Source organism: Megascapheus bottae, chromosome 13 (assembly GCF_031878675.1).
Source record: "Megascapheus bottae isolate mThoBot1 chromosome 13, mThoBot2.hap1, whole genome shotgun sequence".
NCBI lineage: Eukaryota > Metazoa > Chordata > Mammalia > Rodentia > Geomyidae > Megascapheus > Megascapheus bottae.
In genome coordinates, this window is record NC_143521.1 from 33806541 (window position 1) to 33824124 (window position 17584).

Consider the following 17584-nt stretch of genomic DNA (forward strand, 5'->3'; position numbering starts at 1 on the left):
TGAATAATTAATAGTGTGGTGATTTTTTTCTCATTTGAATAAAGAGATCTAGATAGACATAAAGTACTCTGATGGGAATCTTTATGCTCTAGTGAATTAAGGTCATTTCTGTTTCTGTTAAATTTATTTGATGTAGTCTGTTTTATGATTGAAAACAAGCTACGTTTTGCATTTTCTGCATATGTGTGTATGTATGTAGAAGCATTTGTAATTTGGATATGTTGGAAATAATTCCCTTAGGAATATACAATGGATGTGTTCTTCAGGCAGACCTGGATTGATAAGAGACTAAAATATGATGGCCCTATTGAAATTTTGAGGTTGAACAACATGATGGTAACAAAAGTCTGGACCCCTGATACTTTCTTCAGGAATGGGAAGAAATCGGTCTCACATAACATGACTGCTCCAAATAAGCTTTTTCGAATTATGAGAAATGGCACTATTTTATACACCATGAGGTAACCATTTTTTCTTTTCTTTATTTCTCCCTTTCACTTCTCTGAGAAGAGAGGTCTGTCCCTTCCTTCTTTTCTTGTATCCTTCCTTCTCTCCCTCCCATCTTAGGAATCTATAACAAATTAAATAAAGGGTTGATTTTTTAAAAACTGAATTGCCATTTTTCCTTTATAGACTAACCATAAGTGCGGAGTGTCCCATGAGACTGGTGGACTTCCCCATGGATGGTCATGCTTGCCCTTTGAAATTTGGGAGTTGTAAGTTATAAGACAATTATTCCAATTTCTCATTCTCTCATGTACGTGGATATTATGTAGGCATGATTTTTCTATTTAAGTCATCATCCATGACAAAAATTGTCCAAATTGCTATTTTTAGGGGACTGTTCCTTGACTAATATTTTTATTTTTTATTATTTACTCATTTATTTATTTGTTTATTTATTTATTCATTTGCCAGTCCTGGGCTTGGGCTCAGGGACTGAGTACTGTCCTTGGGTTTTTTTCCAGGCTAGAGCTCTACCACTTGAGCCACAGCATCACTTCTGGCTTTTTTCTATGTATGTGATACTAAGGAGTCGAACGTGGGTCTTTATGCATGCTAAGGAAACACTCTACCACTAGGCCAAATTCCCAGCCCTATTAATGTTTTTAAATAAAGAAGTAACATCGCACTTCGAACAAAATCTTATTTTTATAGCCACCCAAGAAGACTGAGTTGTAATTAATAGGCTGATGGTCAGTGATGAAATTTAGAGACTTATGAACTGCATGTGAGGTAATGTAAGAGATACAATTTCCGTATGTGCTTTATTTTCAGTAAGTTAATAGTTCTTCATTGCATGCAGAATCTTTTACTGCAGGCTTTGAGAAAACCAAAGAAATCTCAGGATTTTCTCAAATGAAGTAAATGGACACATCATATGCAGTACTTCATATACAGTGGCAGCATGACAAAGACCCTACTAGGCGATGAGGTTTGAGAAAATAGACTTCCTTAAGGAACTCTATTATATTGAAAAGCTAGGTGAAGTTTTTTGAAAGATTATACAGAGGAGTGTAGACTTTTTTCATAATAGCTCATGATTTCTTGTTAGATTCTTCTTTTCTTTTTCTTTTGTTTTCTGATAATAGATTGTAGAGAGGCCAGAGAAACAGTGGAAAGCTGAAGTCTTGTTCTATGATCAGAGATGACAGTGGTTTAGAATAGGACAGTACTTGAGTGGCAGAGGTAAAATAGTTGTGTTGAGATGAAGGCAACAGAATAAGATGAATGGATGGGAGATCTATGTTATTCCTTTTAAGTTTCCTTCTCTGAGATGGTAACACAGTATGATTGCTCTTCCAAGGTCTGTCTCAAACATTCAGTTCAATCAGAATCTACCAAAAATAGATGCTGGCTCTCACTATTGCTTCAGAGTCTTCGTCTCACTGATTGTGAAACTGTTGCCTGCTGTTATCATTGCTCATTGCTTAACTTAATGAGAATCGACAGTCACCATTCTTTTTATAACCCTAGTAATCACAATATTCAGTAGGCTAACTTTTTAGAGAGAGGCAGTTGCTGGACCAATGATTGAATGAGAGAAGATAGAAAAACACATGGCTAAAAGGGAGATTGCACTGCAATTAGTATTAAGATCCATTTATACTATAATAATTTAAGTTTCATACATGGTAGTTCTTATCTAGAGGAAGTCTTCTCTCTTCTACCCTCTAGTTGTTGTTAAGAAAAAAAGCCCTCTTCTCAGTGAATTGAGTAGAGTTGGTATTTCATTAGGCTCGGTATAAAAATAAAGAAACCATGTTTTAGAAGATGGTATTTTTAGACTGGAAATTTGAAAGAGAGGCACATCATAGTCAGCAAGGAATTTTCCTGAGAAAATTAATCTTTAATTTTTCTAGAGAGAGAGAGAGAGAGAAAAATCAACTCTGTTTACCATTCAAAGTTGTTAAAAAGCAAAAAACGAAGGGAGAAGGCAACTCTAGTAAGACAGCATAGCTAAGAGGATGTTGATAGAAAGCATTATAGACAAGAGCAAAGTGGCTGGAGTTTGAAATACATGACACAGGATAAATGTACTTCAGGAGAGAAATGCTAGCACAACTACGTGATGCTGAAAGACAGCAGAAGCTTCACAGTTGGCTTCCCAAGGCTGTTGATAAACAGCAGCTTTCTGAGTATAGAGTTCCTTTCGTAGAATTAAACAATCCCACCGCACCTCCTCCTCCCGTGTCCTAACTGTCCTAACCATTTTAGGAAGGTGTGTAGGGGAGGGTGGCATACAATTCATCCTGGTACTTTTGCACTCTGTTCTTGGTAGACTGGTAAGCAAACAGTGGTTTTGGTTTGCAGTGAGCATCCAATAACAGAAAATGAGCTTCAAATTTGCCCCCAGGAAACCATTTGGTGGAGACAGAAAAGCAAATGTTGTAATTCTAAGGGTTTAAAGGTAGTAGAAGCTGTTGTGTAATTATACACCTCCCCTTCCCCAGAGCTTTACAAATAGCCACTTGTTCCTGTAGGATGGCTTCTAAACAGCCTGGGTATTGCCCAGAAGCAGAGAGTAGAAGAGATGACCCGGCAGGATTTTTGTTTTGTTGTTATTAGAGGCAGCATCTGGTACACTTCTAAATGGCAGAGCTTTGTTAGGGTGGAACAAATCAGGACAGGCGGGTCAGGATCTGGAAAGCCAGAGTGAAAGACATGAGTTTGGGGAGGATGAACACAGCTGGTTCTTAGAAGCGGTATAGCTTAGTAGTATAGGAACAGGCCCAGGTGTGTTGATTCATATGCAGCCTGGTAGATGCTTTAGTTTTAGGATGTCCTCTGAGTCTTTGGCATAAAAACAAATGCATCCTGCTGATCTGCAAGGCTGTAGAATAGGTGTGTAAGTTTCGAAATCCTAAACATGTTTTCAGTAAATCACCATGAGCATTGTCTTTAAAGTATTCCATTTTCTTTGTGTTTTGTTCTTTTTTCAAAACCTCTATTTATTCCTGTATTTATTTTGTCTTTTCTTTTCTGGTACTGGGGATCAAACCCAGGACCTTGCACTCTCTAGGCAAACACTTTGCCACTGAACTAGATCCCAGCCCTGTTGTATTTTCTTGAGTATGTGTCTTGTTAATCCTTGGCCTTCAATGTTGACCTAACGGTTGCACTGACATTCTTAAGCACATCTTCTGCTCTCATTCAGATGCATATCCGAAGAGTGAGATGATTTACACCTGGACCAAAGGTCCCGAGAAGTCAGTGGAAGTGCCCAAGGAGTCTTCGAGCTTAGTTCAGTATGACCTGATTGGGCAAACAGTGTCAAGTGAAACTATCAAATCCATTACTGGTGAGATATTTAAAGGTTTAACTTAATACAGTCCTTGTTCTTGGCATTAGCTGCAAAATAATTGTCCTAGCTTTTTCATTGAAAAGGGTTGTTTTTTTTTTAGTTTTTCATTAAAACATTTTATTAACTCTGAATTTTTACATCATATTTCAAATGTCATGTTCTACAAACAAGTATTCAAGAAAAAAATCTCTATATACAATCACTGGCATATAAAATAAAGAACATAATTAAAATTAAACAGTTTCTATGTCATACATATCAATCTATATATCAATATTTGTCTATAGAATATATATCCTATCATAGTCTTATATGTCTATATAGATATGTTTATATCTCAAAATTCACAATGAAAAGTTTTTAGAAATAAGATTGATACATAAATCACATTTTGGCATTTCTTTATAACTTTATTTCACTTGAAAATAATTCCTGAGTTGATGAGACATGAAAAGTAAGTTGGCTTTATTATATACCAAAATTAGTGATCACATATATTAAAAGTATTAAAAATTGGATGAGAAGGATGGGTTTGCTTTTTAGTTGCTTTTCAAAAATCTTAAAAAAAATCTTACCTAATTTTAAAATGTCACCTTCCCCATTTTCCACAGTGAAAGTAAATTACAAAACTTAATTACAAAGTATATTAAAGGTAGACACTAAAAGTGTCATACCAATAGATAGATGGCCATTGTGGTTTTGTGGCTTTGAAATATGACTAGAAAGAAACCATGGCATTTAGCTTCTGCCATCTGCAAATTGGCATATCATTGCTTGTTCTACTCCCCCCCACCCCTTTTTTGGCAGTTTTGAGATTTGAGTTCATCAAGATTTGTTCCTGCTAACCCTATAACCATATCCCATATCCCCAGTCCTTTTAAACTTTCATTATTTTCCAGATAGCATCTTACTATTCATGCTTCCCATGTAGCTGGGGTGGTAGTTATGTATCATCTTGAACAGATATTTATTGGCTGAGAAGAGATTTTGTAAACTGCTTGCCTGGGCTGGCCTTAAACCACAATCCTCATGATCTTTGCCTCTTAAACAGTTAGGGTGACAGGCTTGCACCCCTGTGCCCAACTAGTACTTTTTTTTTCTATAGTTCACCAAGAAAAAAAATCAGTGATAGTTATCTTAGTTCTGTGCTGCTGTAACAGAATGTAATGAACTGTAATGTATATAAAGAAATGTGTTTTTGTCCTAGAAGCTGGCACAGAAGTCAAAGATAAAAGTACCACTGGACTCAGTGTCTAGTAAGAGCTTATTTTCAGGTTTGTAGAATGACCTACTGCTTCTGGATACAGACATTTTAGTCACCTTCCAAAATAGCATCTCCAGCTGGGGATGGATCTTTCAATATAGAAGCTTAAGAGAGGCATTGCAAAGTCACGCCATAATACCACTTCATTAAGTGAATGCTATTAACCATCTTCATTTTTCTGATGAGGCATATGTACATAAGAAGTATTTAAGTAACTTGCTCAAGACATTAAGCCATTATTGCTTCATGGAAAAACTAAAATGCAAGCACAGGCATTTGGAGCTTAGAAAACCTTCTTAAAAGGTCTGGGTGCCAGATTAGTTCAATGTTAGAGTTGTAGAAGGAGAGCATGAATAGTCATTATAAGATCTGGAACGACAGTGTGAAATGATGAAATGCTTCATGTTTTAAGGGAAAAATGCTAAAACAGTGTTGTAAAACTTTTATTTTATGAGTCAAAAATATTCTAATAGGTGTAGAGGGAGGAAAGATATTTGTTGGAAGCTTAAAGAGGAAGGATAATGGAAAAGACTAATTAAAGGGTACAGTATTTCCATTATATAATATAATAACTCCTGGGATTTATTAAAGAACATAGGGCCCATTGCTAGTAATGCCATATCCTAAAAGGATAAATATTAGGAGTTCTTATTACAAAACATGAATAAGAAGGTGGGAATCAACTTTTGGAGGTGATGAAGGATAGAATTATGAGAGACTGTGAAGACAGTTTCTGTTATCTATAATAATCCCCAAAGTAATTTTATTCTATATCTAAATATGTCATCCTTTTATATGTCAGTCCTAGGTCAATAAAGTGGTTTATAAATTAAACTTGAATAAAATAAAATGAGGGGAAATTAATTATGAAAAATAAAATTGATATACGAAATTTTGTCAGAATTTCTTTTAGCTTACTGTATTTTTTATTTAAAGACATTTTGTATAAATCCTCATGTTTTGTCATTTTCCCCTCCCCTAACTACCTATAACTTTTATCTCCCCAACATCTGTCATGATTGCCATCATATGGGGTATTTTCATATCAGTTATGGAACTGTGCAGTTGCCTTTAGTCAAGGGACATATCAAATAAATAATGGGGATTTGAGATCTCACAGCTGGGTTTCAGCCTTCTGTGAACCTCCTGACTCCTAAATAACATCTTCAATTTTAACTTCTTTTAAACGCAACAGTGAAGATATTTATCTATGGCTAGTGAAATTCTAAAGTTTGTTTCATTTATTGGTTTTATAGATTATGTTCCTATGTTACCCATGTCTATATTTTCATATATCCAACACAGCCTTTTTTGTTTGTTTGCTTTGTTTTTGCCAGTCCTGGGCTTGAGCTCAGGGCCTGAGCACTGTCCTTGGACTTTCTCAAGGCTAGAGCTCTACCATTTGAGCCTCAGCACCACTTCTGGCTTTTTTCTATGTATGTTACCGAGGAATCAAACCCTGGTCTTCATGCATGCTAGGCAAGCACTCTACCACTAAGCCAAACTCCCGGCCCCCAACACAGCCTTTTCCTAAAATTAAGGCAGCTTCTTCTAAGCGTGTATGCAAGAATGTGCACAAAATGCCTACAAACAGAGTACAGGTATTCCTATATAAATGTTTACATATTTTATAGACAAGCAGAACTATATAATTTCTTTCCAAAAGGAAACTATTTTTCATGAAAATGTGTATGTTTTCATTTTTCCAGTTTTCTGTAAAAATTAGTTTTAAATCCTTCTCTAAACAAACATGAGAAATTAAAGTTAATTGCTTCAGCACTATTTGATTTATAAAGGAGAAAAATACTTCGATTAAAAAAGTACAGTCCATTGTCCTAAGTTGCTTAACCCTTATACCTAATGAAAATATTTCCTGAATATGGTGTTTGTCATCTCTCTTGTTACACTCTCCAGCACACCCAAGAGGAAGCTATATATTTCTTACTGTGTTATGCACAGAAGACAATATCTTTGCTCAGAATACTGTTTGTTAGTTTGAAATGAGATCAAGAAATCACTGAGTAGCTGCTTACAGGATGAACAACACCTTTTATTCACACTTTCTTTGCAGGCGAATACATTGTTATGACAGTTTACTTCCACCTCAGACGGAAGATGGGCTATTTTATGATTCAGACGTATATTCCATGCATTATGACAGTGATCCTTTCTCAAGTTTCATTCTGGATAAATAAGGAATCCGTTCCAGCTAGAACTGTGTTTGGTAATTGCAATTCATTTCTTGGGTACTTTTTCCATATTCGTTTTGATTATGATTTGTGAGCATAGCCCTCTGATGAGTCTATGAAAACTCTTAAACATGGATATTTCAACCCGAAGGTAAAGAACCTCATTAATTTTCTTTTATAGCAAATAAACCCAAAGTGGGAATGCTTGGAGAGGCCTGTCCTCTGCCTCTGAGGCCCTCCCTCAGAGTTCTCTTGTTGAGAGCCAGTCAAGTGAACCAGTGAAGACTGTGCATAGAATTTCACTTTCCACAATATCCCTGGACTTCTAGCATAATGCTGTGTAATTGAATTAAATTTATATCTAGGTGTTAAAATGAAATGCACTGAGAGCTTAAAATAAAACAAATAAAAGTCATGGTTGAACGAGTATGAAAGTTTTAGAATAACTTGGCTTTAATGAAGAGGAACAAAATGCAAATGATTTAAATGCATTGAATTGGAAGGCATTATGTGCTTAGTTCATAAACTCACTGTTATAGTCCAGTTACGTAATGTTTTTCTAAACCAGTGTTTGTTTTCTTGTTGCTAGCATGATGGCTTCCTATGCAGTGAGTTCTAAATAGCTGGAAGTCAAGAACACATGAGCTCAAAGGCTATTTTTTGTTGCTTTTGTTTAGTGGTAGCATCTATTTCAGGACTTAAATTTACTCTGTAACCCAGACTGGCCTAGAGTTCTCTTTGTCTTGGGCTTCCATGTGCAAGGATTATAAAAACTTTGCTCTACAGTGCCCAGTTTGTGATTTTTAAAGTTTTGAGAACTTGTTTATTCAACTTTCCATCTATCCATCTTACTTTTACTTCATAAAATTATTCTACTTACTTTCTCTAGAATGTGAGTGGATGTGAAGCTTTCATTGTTGGAATAGGAAGGGAATTGAACAGAATTCTTTTGGAATAGAAGTATAATTATAAAGATTTGTTTTCTTTGTCTTTTTTATTTGAAAATATCAAAAGAATTGGAGGCAATGAAAATCTTTTGTCCTACTCCAATCCTCTTACAGATAAGGGTGTCTCAGTATCTTGAATGGATGTGATTTAGTCCTGTATAGATATTTCTTCCATAGTCTAGAGTCCACTCTTTAATTATACTTGACAAACACATAAACAGAGGGTTTGTGTTGCAGTCAGTGTGTGATCTTAGGGAGCCACAGTCCTTCTTAATTCACAGAGTTGTACGAGTTAAATTAAAGACTGACTTCACATTGCAAGGTGAGATACCTTTCAGCTATCCGATATAAGAGACAGTCAGGGTTCAGAACCCAAATCTGCCAATGACTTTCTCCACCAGAAGACTGCGTTAATTTCTCTTCCTGACAGATTAGTGAGGATATAGATTTCTGTACTGTAATCAATTTAGTATATCTGGGATGCTTATACTTTTTATATAGGGGAGATCTATTTCATTCTAACTTAGTTTCATTGGTTTCAGGAATAGTATGGTCTATCAGCATTCCTAAAGTCTCCATGCTTTAATCTCATTTATCATTTTACCACTTGTACTAAACTTGGGTCTTTACTGTCAGGTTTAGAAAAGGCATGAGTGGACGAGAAACATCTAGTGAAGCTGAGCATGAGATTGCAGTCTTTTCATGCTCATACCAAAAAAAGTATTAAAATTTTGGAAGCTAGCATGAACCAAAATTTTAAGTCTTGTATATCACTTAAGATTTACAAATATGAAAAACTCTTGTACACATATTATCCCGATTTTCCCTGTAATATTAAGAAAAGAAGACAAAATTCTAACTATAGGTACAGATGAGGAAGTGATAATATCACTCATATAATATTATCTTTGGTTCCAAACTCCAGATCTACCACTGACTGGATATAAGTTCAGTAAGTTTATTCTATTTCTTCATATGTTTGGGCACCAGGAGTGGTTATCCTTTCCTCATAGGATTGCTATAGGATAGATTTCAAATCTCTTCCTTCCCCCAAAATATGAGATTGTTTAAGGACATTAAATATTTGGAGTATGGATGCATTATTACCACATATTGTTCTGCTATCTAATCTTCTCAACAATCCAACAAGGTAATCATTGTTAATTTTTTATAGATAAGGAAAATGACTTGAAGACACTAACCAATTTGTTTTGCCATAAAATTCTGTAAGTGGTGAACCTAAGACAATATCTAACTCTGAGAACTTGGTCGCTTGTCTTCAAGGGGCTCAAGGAACATGGAAGCCTGTGAGGAATTTCAGGGCAGCAGGATGAAATTCCATGAATATTCACAGAAAATACTTTGTGAAGCGGATTTTTTAATTTGGAATTCTATATCTGCCCCTGTTTGTGCCCATATGCCAAAGTATTGGCTTTAACTGCTTAGGAAAACTATGCCAATAGTTAAATCTTTAAAGTCCCAAGAATGATAATTATCAGACTATTTATTGGGGATCTAGAATGGCACTTTCCCAGTGAAGTAAAATGTTCGGTGTTTTGGACCATTAGTAATTTATTCTCTATGAGACATTGGTAACTATGCATTCTGGGTAGTTTTCATTTCTTGACTCTCCTTTCTCTTTTACAAGGAAGATCTTTGGGTGGATCGGAGATGTCACTAGTGATCATGCAAAAACCAAACTCCAAGCATCAGAGCCAATCTGACAAGCAAAGTGTGCTAAATTCTTTTGAAAGACCTTCCATCTCCAAGCTGGTGTGACTCTAGAAGTTCTCTAATTATTCCAGTATGGTAAAACATTAAATATGCCAGTTGCCAGCTGGCATATCTAAGTCATTGCTATTTCATTTTCTTAGAATGGCCAGCCAAAAATTCACTCTTGTGTACACTGTTAGCCTGCTCTTACATTTTCTCTCTCAGTTCCTGGGCCAGTCAATATGGTGCTTATTCAGCATTCTAAATGCAAGGACTGGCACCAATACATAAACAAGGAAAAAAAATAGCTATAGCTTTGAAATATGTTCAGGGCAGAGTAGGCCAAGACAGCTACGTCAGAGACATTTTCTTCCTAGTGGCAGAAGAAGCATGAATTCTTATCTGAAAGGTTGGTTTCCATTTGCTATTCTATCAGTGTTTATTCAGTCAAATGTTCTACCAGAAACTGCATGTGATAAGCAACCACTTGTCTTGTTAGTAGTCCTTCATATTTGGATAACCAGATAGACAAAATGTGTACGAAGATTGTGGTTTTCTAAAACAATTTTAAGTCAGTTTCTGATATCAAACCCTAGTTTTTTTTTCCAACAACCATAAATGAAAACATGTTTGGGGAGGGAGTGCACATTAGGCAGGGATGAATGGAGGGATAGAGGAAGGAAGGATGAGAAAATGCAATCATTATATTCAATATGCATTATGTAAAAATTAAACTATGTAAGTCGAGGCTAGGGATGGGAGGAGGAAATGAAGGAGAACTATAGAAGGGTTGACATGAATCATGGAGCATTCTACTCATAACTTTTGAAATACAATGACAATAATTTAATAAATAAAATAAAAAATAGAAACCATAGCATTTGGGGGACTATATCATACACTTTAAAATCAAACTAATGCAAAACAATTTTACAAAATCTACATATATAGCATGTTTTTATTTTTGTATCCATAATTAATTTAAATGATTAACTTGTTGGACTGTCCATAAATAATCAAAATATTACTTTTGGGTTTCCTGCTTGCTCATCACTAACAAGAGTGTTTTTTTATTCACATGATATTACAAGAAATGAAAACCATTACTTTTAGGCTCAGGAGAAATCATTTTGTTACAAAAAAAGTAAAAATGTTTACAGTAACATGGGTAATCTTAAGTTTCTTGTGTTTGAATTTATGTTTCCCTTTTGGTTATCACATAATGGTCTCTATTTTCCTGAGTACTGAGTCATATTTTTATTTAGACGGCACCATCCATATTTTATTTTTCAAGTACTTTCAGCATCATTTCTATGACATTGTAAGGAACACACTGCTTGAAGAACTCAGAGTGCCACAGAACATTTCAAAATTCATAGCACATTTTACTTAATTATTGTATACAAAAACAGAGGAAAAAAATTTTGGTTTAATATTTAAACTTTGAAATTAAATTTTCCCAGTTATTTTAATATTCACTCACATATTACACAGACAGTAAAAGAAAAGTACCCTTAAAGCTGATATTTGAAATGGATCCTTAATTGTTCACAGCTCTTTTTTTGAATCAAAGTTCATTAGCCTTTTCAAATAATGCATCTCTCTGTGATTCCAATGACAAGGAGAATTTTTCACCTTTTCTTTCATCTTTTCTTCTTTTTGAGAAAAATTCTCATAGCACAGATTGCCTTTGTGTTGAATATGTAGACCAGGCTGGCATTGAACTCATGATCCTACTGACTTTACCTTTCCAGTGCTGAGATTTTTGCTGGTTACCACCATGTCTAGCTGGCAAGTGGAGGGGTTTTCTACTGAGAATGGTGCAGACCATTTCTGAAATTGCTGGTGATAGTGTTTCAGAAGCCCATTGATGGAGAAGTACTTCTTTTCTTGTCTGGAATAGTTTTCCTGCTAACCATAAATTGATGGGAGATAAAACCTTACAGCCAAGGCTAGGAGTTTGGCCTGGTGGTAGAGTGCTTGCCCAGCATGCACAAAGACCCAGATTCTATTCCTCAGTACCACATACATAGAAAAGCTAGAAGTGGTGCTGTGGCTCAAGTGGTACAGCTCTAGTCTTGTGAAAGCCCAAGGAGAATGATTAGGCCCTGAGCTCAGTCCTCCAGGACTGGGGAAAAGAAAAAACAAAAAACCAAAACCAAAAAAAATACCCTCATAACTAAGAAGCCAAAATGCTCTAGAAATCAGTTTGGAAAAACAAAAAAAATAGATTTTTATAATCTTAATAAATTAGTATGCTGAACATACAATAAAGTTATTCTTTTAATTCAATACATAGTGGCTTAATTTCCAGCGCTGACTTATTATATGTTACAACCTTCACATACTTTTTCATTTTTTACACCAAACCTAGAGGGAATAAATGAATTCTCAGTAAGTCTGCCCAACGTAACCCACCCTGAGCCAGTGATCATAAACTTCTAAAATGGAGTGTCATTTGTCTTTCAGTTCAAAGTTTAGATTTTGTTCGATCACTATAATTCAAATCCTCTACCAGAAGTGGTTTGGATGGTAGCTCACTTTGTAATGCTCATGTCACTTGGTTCTTTAGGGCTTACGTTTTGTGTTGCATGGAGATAACAGTGAGGTGTGTCTCTGCTCTTTCGCCTTCAAGGGATAACCACCGTCCTCACTATGACTACACTGAGCATCAGCGCCAGGCACTCTTTGCCTAAAGTGTCCTACGCTACAGCCATGGACTGGTTCATAGCTGTCTGCTTTGCGTTTGTGTTTTCGGCCCTTATTGAGTTTGCTGCTGTCAACTATTTCACCAACGTTCAAATGGAAAAAGCCAAAAAGAAGACTTCTAAACCTCTTCCCGAAGCTCCAGCTGCTCCAGTGCTTAGAGAAAGGCACCCCGAAACACCTATGCAGGTATTTGACGGCCTGTTTTTCTTTCTTTCCTTGTGGTGTTGGGTCTCATCAGACACTCTGTGATTTTAAAAGTTAAGACTTCTTTTTCATATGGGCTCTAATTGTATTAAAACATCAATATCTTCATGAACAGGAAATGAAACAGGCCCACCCTTCTCTTGCCTCTCTCTTCTCTTGTCATCTATTTCCTACCTTTTCCCTTCCTTTTCACTTGAATTTTGATTTTATTGAGGGTGATGTATAGAGGGGTTACAGTTACATTGATTAGGTAGTGAGTACATTACTTTTGAATATTGATAGCCATTCCCATGTTTTTCTTCCACTTTCCTTCTCCAACCCTTCCCCCAAGTTGTAAAGTTCATTTCCAACATATTGTCTTATGAACATCACTGTTACATTGGTTCTTCTGTTATATTATTTTCATATCTTTCTGCCAGTCTGTTATCTTTACTTTTCACTCCCCTCAGCTTCTTCTTATGAATGATGAGACAAATGTCTGTAGTCAAGTACACACAACCCACTGTAGATGACACAGTAAGTGTAAACCTTCTTTGGTCCAAGTGTAATAGTAATCATCAGCTTCTTTCTCTATTAGTGATAGTTCAATCCCTTCTTCATTACTAACTCATGCAACAAGTATATATTTAATGCCAACTATGAACCAGTCTCTGTGTAAAATACAAGATTCAATAATGCTTTTTGGGAAAAAAAAAAACATTTTTTTTTGCCAGTCCTGGGGCTTGAATTAAGGGCTTGAGTAATTTCTCAAGGTTAGATCTCTACTACTTGAACCATAGCACCACTTCCAGCTTTTTCTGTGTATGTGGTACAGAGGAATTGAACCTAGATCTTTGTGCATGCCAGGCAAGCACTTTACCACTAGGCCTAACTCCCAACCCCAGAAAAACCTAATATATGTTGTAATATAGAGTTGGCATTTATTTTGGCAATAGGAGATGAAGGGAAGCAAACAATAATTAAACAATTGTTATGGAAGGTTTAGGATTGTACTAAAGCTGTCAGGAAGCCAGAGAACTAGCTAAAAAAGCTGCGATTTTGTTCTCAGAGAGAATACCAGCATTGAACAAATGTGGTTCGGTATCTACTCTTGTAAGGATTAACTGGTCAAAGTTTATAGCTGGTCAGTTTATCCACTGCTCCTCAAGGACTTAGGGTGCTAATTTATGAGAATGATATTAAGTAGATAGCAAAATGAATCTAAGTAAGTTTGTAGTTTATGTTTTAATCTGATAGGCTCTATTTTATGTATAAGATTTCAAAACTGATCAGATTGCATTTCAGATACTGTATTCATTTAAAAATTGCTGATTCAGTTGCAGTTTCCTCCTTTCCAATCTTTTTTGATTTCTCTTACCTATAGGTAAATTTTTCCCTTGAAAGTACCCTTGGGCCTTTTATTATTGTTTTATTTTGTTGTAGCCAATCTTTGATCAAGATTCTTTAACCACATCATCTTGAATTTGTTATTTCTGCTTTTGATTATTTGGCTATTGATGTTTTAGAGTTGTTTTATTTTAGTTTCCTTTTCTGGAAGTTAATTTCATTACTCTTTTTTTCTTTTTTTCCATATATTTTTTATTGTAATTAATAGAAGGATTACATTATATTTGCCAGAAGGTGCATTAATTCACATACATTGATACCCTTTCTCATGTCTTGGTCCCCATTTCCCTCCCCCCACCCCACCCATCATCTTGTTTTCCCCCCTTCCCTATCCAATTTCAAATAACCAAATACCAATATATTCAATATAACAGATAACAAAGTGAGATACTGTAATAATATGAGATAACCAACGGACAGCAAAAGAGATGAGAGATAACATAGTACATTAAGGACAACAATCACTCATTATATGGCTTTTGTTTCTATATCCTAAAGGTCATTTCATTTAGCGTCATACTATATAGCCTTATGTATCTAGGTTTTTGTACACAATGGAATTCTATGCTGCTGTCAGAAAGAATGACACCGCTCTATTTGCTAGGAAATGGATAGACTTAGAAAAAATCATATTAAGTGAAGTAAGCCAGACTCAAAGGAACATAGGCTCAATGGTTTCCCTCATTTGTCATAATCAGTAGAAACCTTGGGCTCTCATAGCAGAAATTTGCAATTACTCTTTTTTTCTAAATTCTTTAATTTACTACATAAAATTTATTTTTGAGGTTTAATATTTACTAACATTTTTATTGCAATGATATTTCTTTTGCAGGCAGCTTGGGCCATGACTTTTAATTCTGATATTATCACAATTATTTGCTAAATATTCTGTAATTACATTGTTGTTTTCTTTTTCTTTTTAAAAATTTTGTGTTTTGTAACTTCTCTCTCTGTGTGTACATATGTGTGTATGTGTGTGTGTTCTTCTTTTTGAACTAAAATCATTTGGAGATAATATTAAAAACTCAAAGTGGAATATTTTTTATTTATTTTCTCTGTTGCCAATTTTTGTTGTTTTGCACATGTTAAAAATATTACCTATACTAATTTGAATGGTAAAAACAGCTTTATTCTGCCATGGGTTATGCTGAAATGCTAATACAAGTTTAATGGCAATAGAAAACAAATAATTTTAGTTATTTAATTAATTTTGCTTAAGGGACTATTTTTTACTGCCTCAGTCAGTTACAATTCTGCCATAAGTATTACACTGAGGTTTGTTTTCATTATAACTATTTTTGTTTTACATGTTTTGATGCTCTTGACATTCAAATTACTAATGTTGAAGAAATGGTGTATTCCTTATCAGGCTACTAATTTAATCATAAAATAAACTTAAATTTTTTTTTCTCTCAAAATTCTTTTTTTAAAAAGTAATTGTAAAAGTGTTGTACAGAGGGATTACTGTCAGAAAAATGAGGACATTTTATTTTGAATAGTTGTCACTCATTCTATTAAAACTGATTTTATTTTTAAAAATTTCCCATTTTCATTGTCTTTTTTGAATGCTCAGATTTTCTTCCCTTTTTTGTAACTTGGTTTTGGAGCTTGAACTCAATCCAGGAGCTTTTTTGTTCAATGCTAGCACACTACTACTTAAGCCACAATTCCACTTCTGGATTTTTGGTGCTTAACTGTAGGTCTCACAAGCATCTTGCCCAGCTACCTTTGAACTATGATCTTCAGATTTCAGCCTCTTGAAGAGCTCGGGTTACAGTTACCAGCCACTGGCTCCCAGTCTTACTCTTTTCTTAACACTAACTCTTCTCTGTTACATTTTTGTTTGAATTTTTCCAGTAATTATTTGCTTCCTCATGTACTCTGGAATTTATATAGCCTGCTTTTGTATCACTCATAGTTAACTCCAACGTTTAAAGCAATATTACAAATAGTGATTTTAAAAATTAATATTGAAATTATCAAACACACTGACCTGCCTATAGAGCTACTATACCCAATACCAAGACTGATCTAGTTCTACATATTTTAGATTTGGACCCCTATAATCTCAGATAACAAGAGATCAGGATGGGAAGGAGCTTTGAGTGAGACCCTGTCTCAAGAGATAAAAATCAAAAGAAGGGCTGAAGGTGTGGCTAAAGTGATGGAGCACTTGCCTAAAATCTGCTTTACTACTATTACTGCTATTACTGTTATTGCTACTACGGTTGCTGCTGCTACTGGCTCTGTTTCTAGTACTAATAATGATCATAATTGCTGTGGCACTCTTTTCATTTCTAAAAACTTGCAGGCTTCCTGCATTGATGCACTGATGAAACATTATACATTCTTGCAAATACCACTAACTTAGAATAAAATCATTCTGCAGAATTCCAAACATGAGAAGACAATCCATGTCTTGAGTATATAATAATTATTACCAGCAGTAAAATCTCGTTTGATCTCATTCAATTGGCAAAGTCTGTTCTTACTGAAGGACTCCTCTTTGCATCACAGTGCTCATGCTCTGTACACATGACATACCCAAAGAAAAGAAAATGAAATGTGTTTTTGAAAGGTAAAGAGCTACATTTCAACATTAGTAAGAGATTTAAAATAAAAGAGGTCAAAATACACCTCATAGGCTTCGTGTCCTGTACATTGAATGACTATGAATATGTAACAACATATGCCTCTTGAACAGTTTACTGGAGAATACTGGTATGCTAATGTGGAGTTTTCTAATGACTAATTGACTGGATCACTTAACTAGTGAGTCCAGCTCTCTGCAGGATTACAGCTGTCTTTGGAGTGCTCAGTTGTTTTGGAATAGCTGAAGTTGCAAATTCCACTGTAAAGATTGAGAACATTTTGAATGGGAGAAAAATGGGGAGATAAACAAATGGGGAGAAAGAAGTTTGTCAGTAGGGATTCCAATCAGACCGCTGAAATTTGCGTATTCCAATATGCATTCCAAAGTTGTAATCAATGCTGTTGGGTTTATTTGAGGAATGCTGCCCTTGCTTAAACAGGGTTTAAGGCTCTCACTGGAGTAAGACTTAAGGGTTCAATCACATTTAGTTGTTCAGTCATCCTTTGGGAAACTCGCTTGTGGATTGGTTTGTTGTCACCATACACGACCTACATGACCAACGAACTCTTAATGGCCTGGCCTAGCCAAATGGCAACCATTTCTATTCTCTGTGGGATCGGAAAGCATTTGGTTTATGGAATGTTCTTGAAACAAGGAAAAAGTCCACTCATCATAATGTAAAAATTCCTATCCTGTACTTTGTGTTTAGATATCTCAGAAGAGAAACAGTTTATTGCGTTTCTGCTTTTTACTACCATAATTCTGTCCTGGATT

General features: G+C 35.2%; 1 protein-coding gene across 1 annotated transcript in view; it reads left to right on the top strand.

The window, feature by feature from the left end:
- The window catches only part of Gabra4 (gamma-aminobutyric acid type A receptor subunit alpha4), a 60909-nt gene that overhangs the window by 13552 nt on the left and 29773 nt on the right, over nt 1-17584 (top strand). The window contains exons 4-8 of the mRNA XM_090343640.1: nt 241-461; nt 634-716; nt 3659-3802; nt 7141-7293; nt 12554-12813. Of these exons, the coding sequence (XP_090199766.1) occupies nt 241-461; nt 634-716; nt 3659-3802; nt 7141-7293; nt 12554-12813 (861 nt within the window). The remainder of the gene's footprint in view (nt 1-240; nt 462-633; nt 717-3658; nt 3803-7140; nt 7294-12553; nt 12814-17584) is intronic.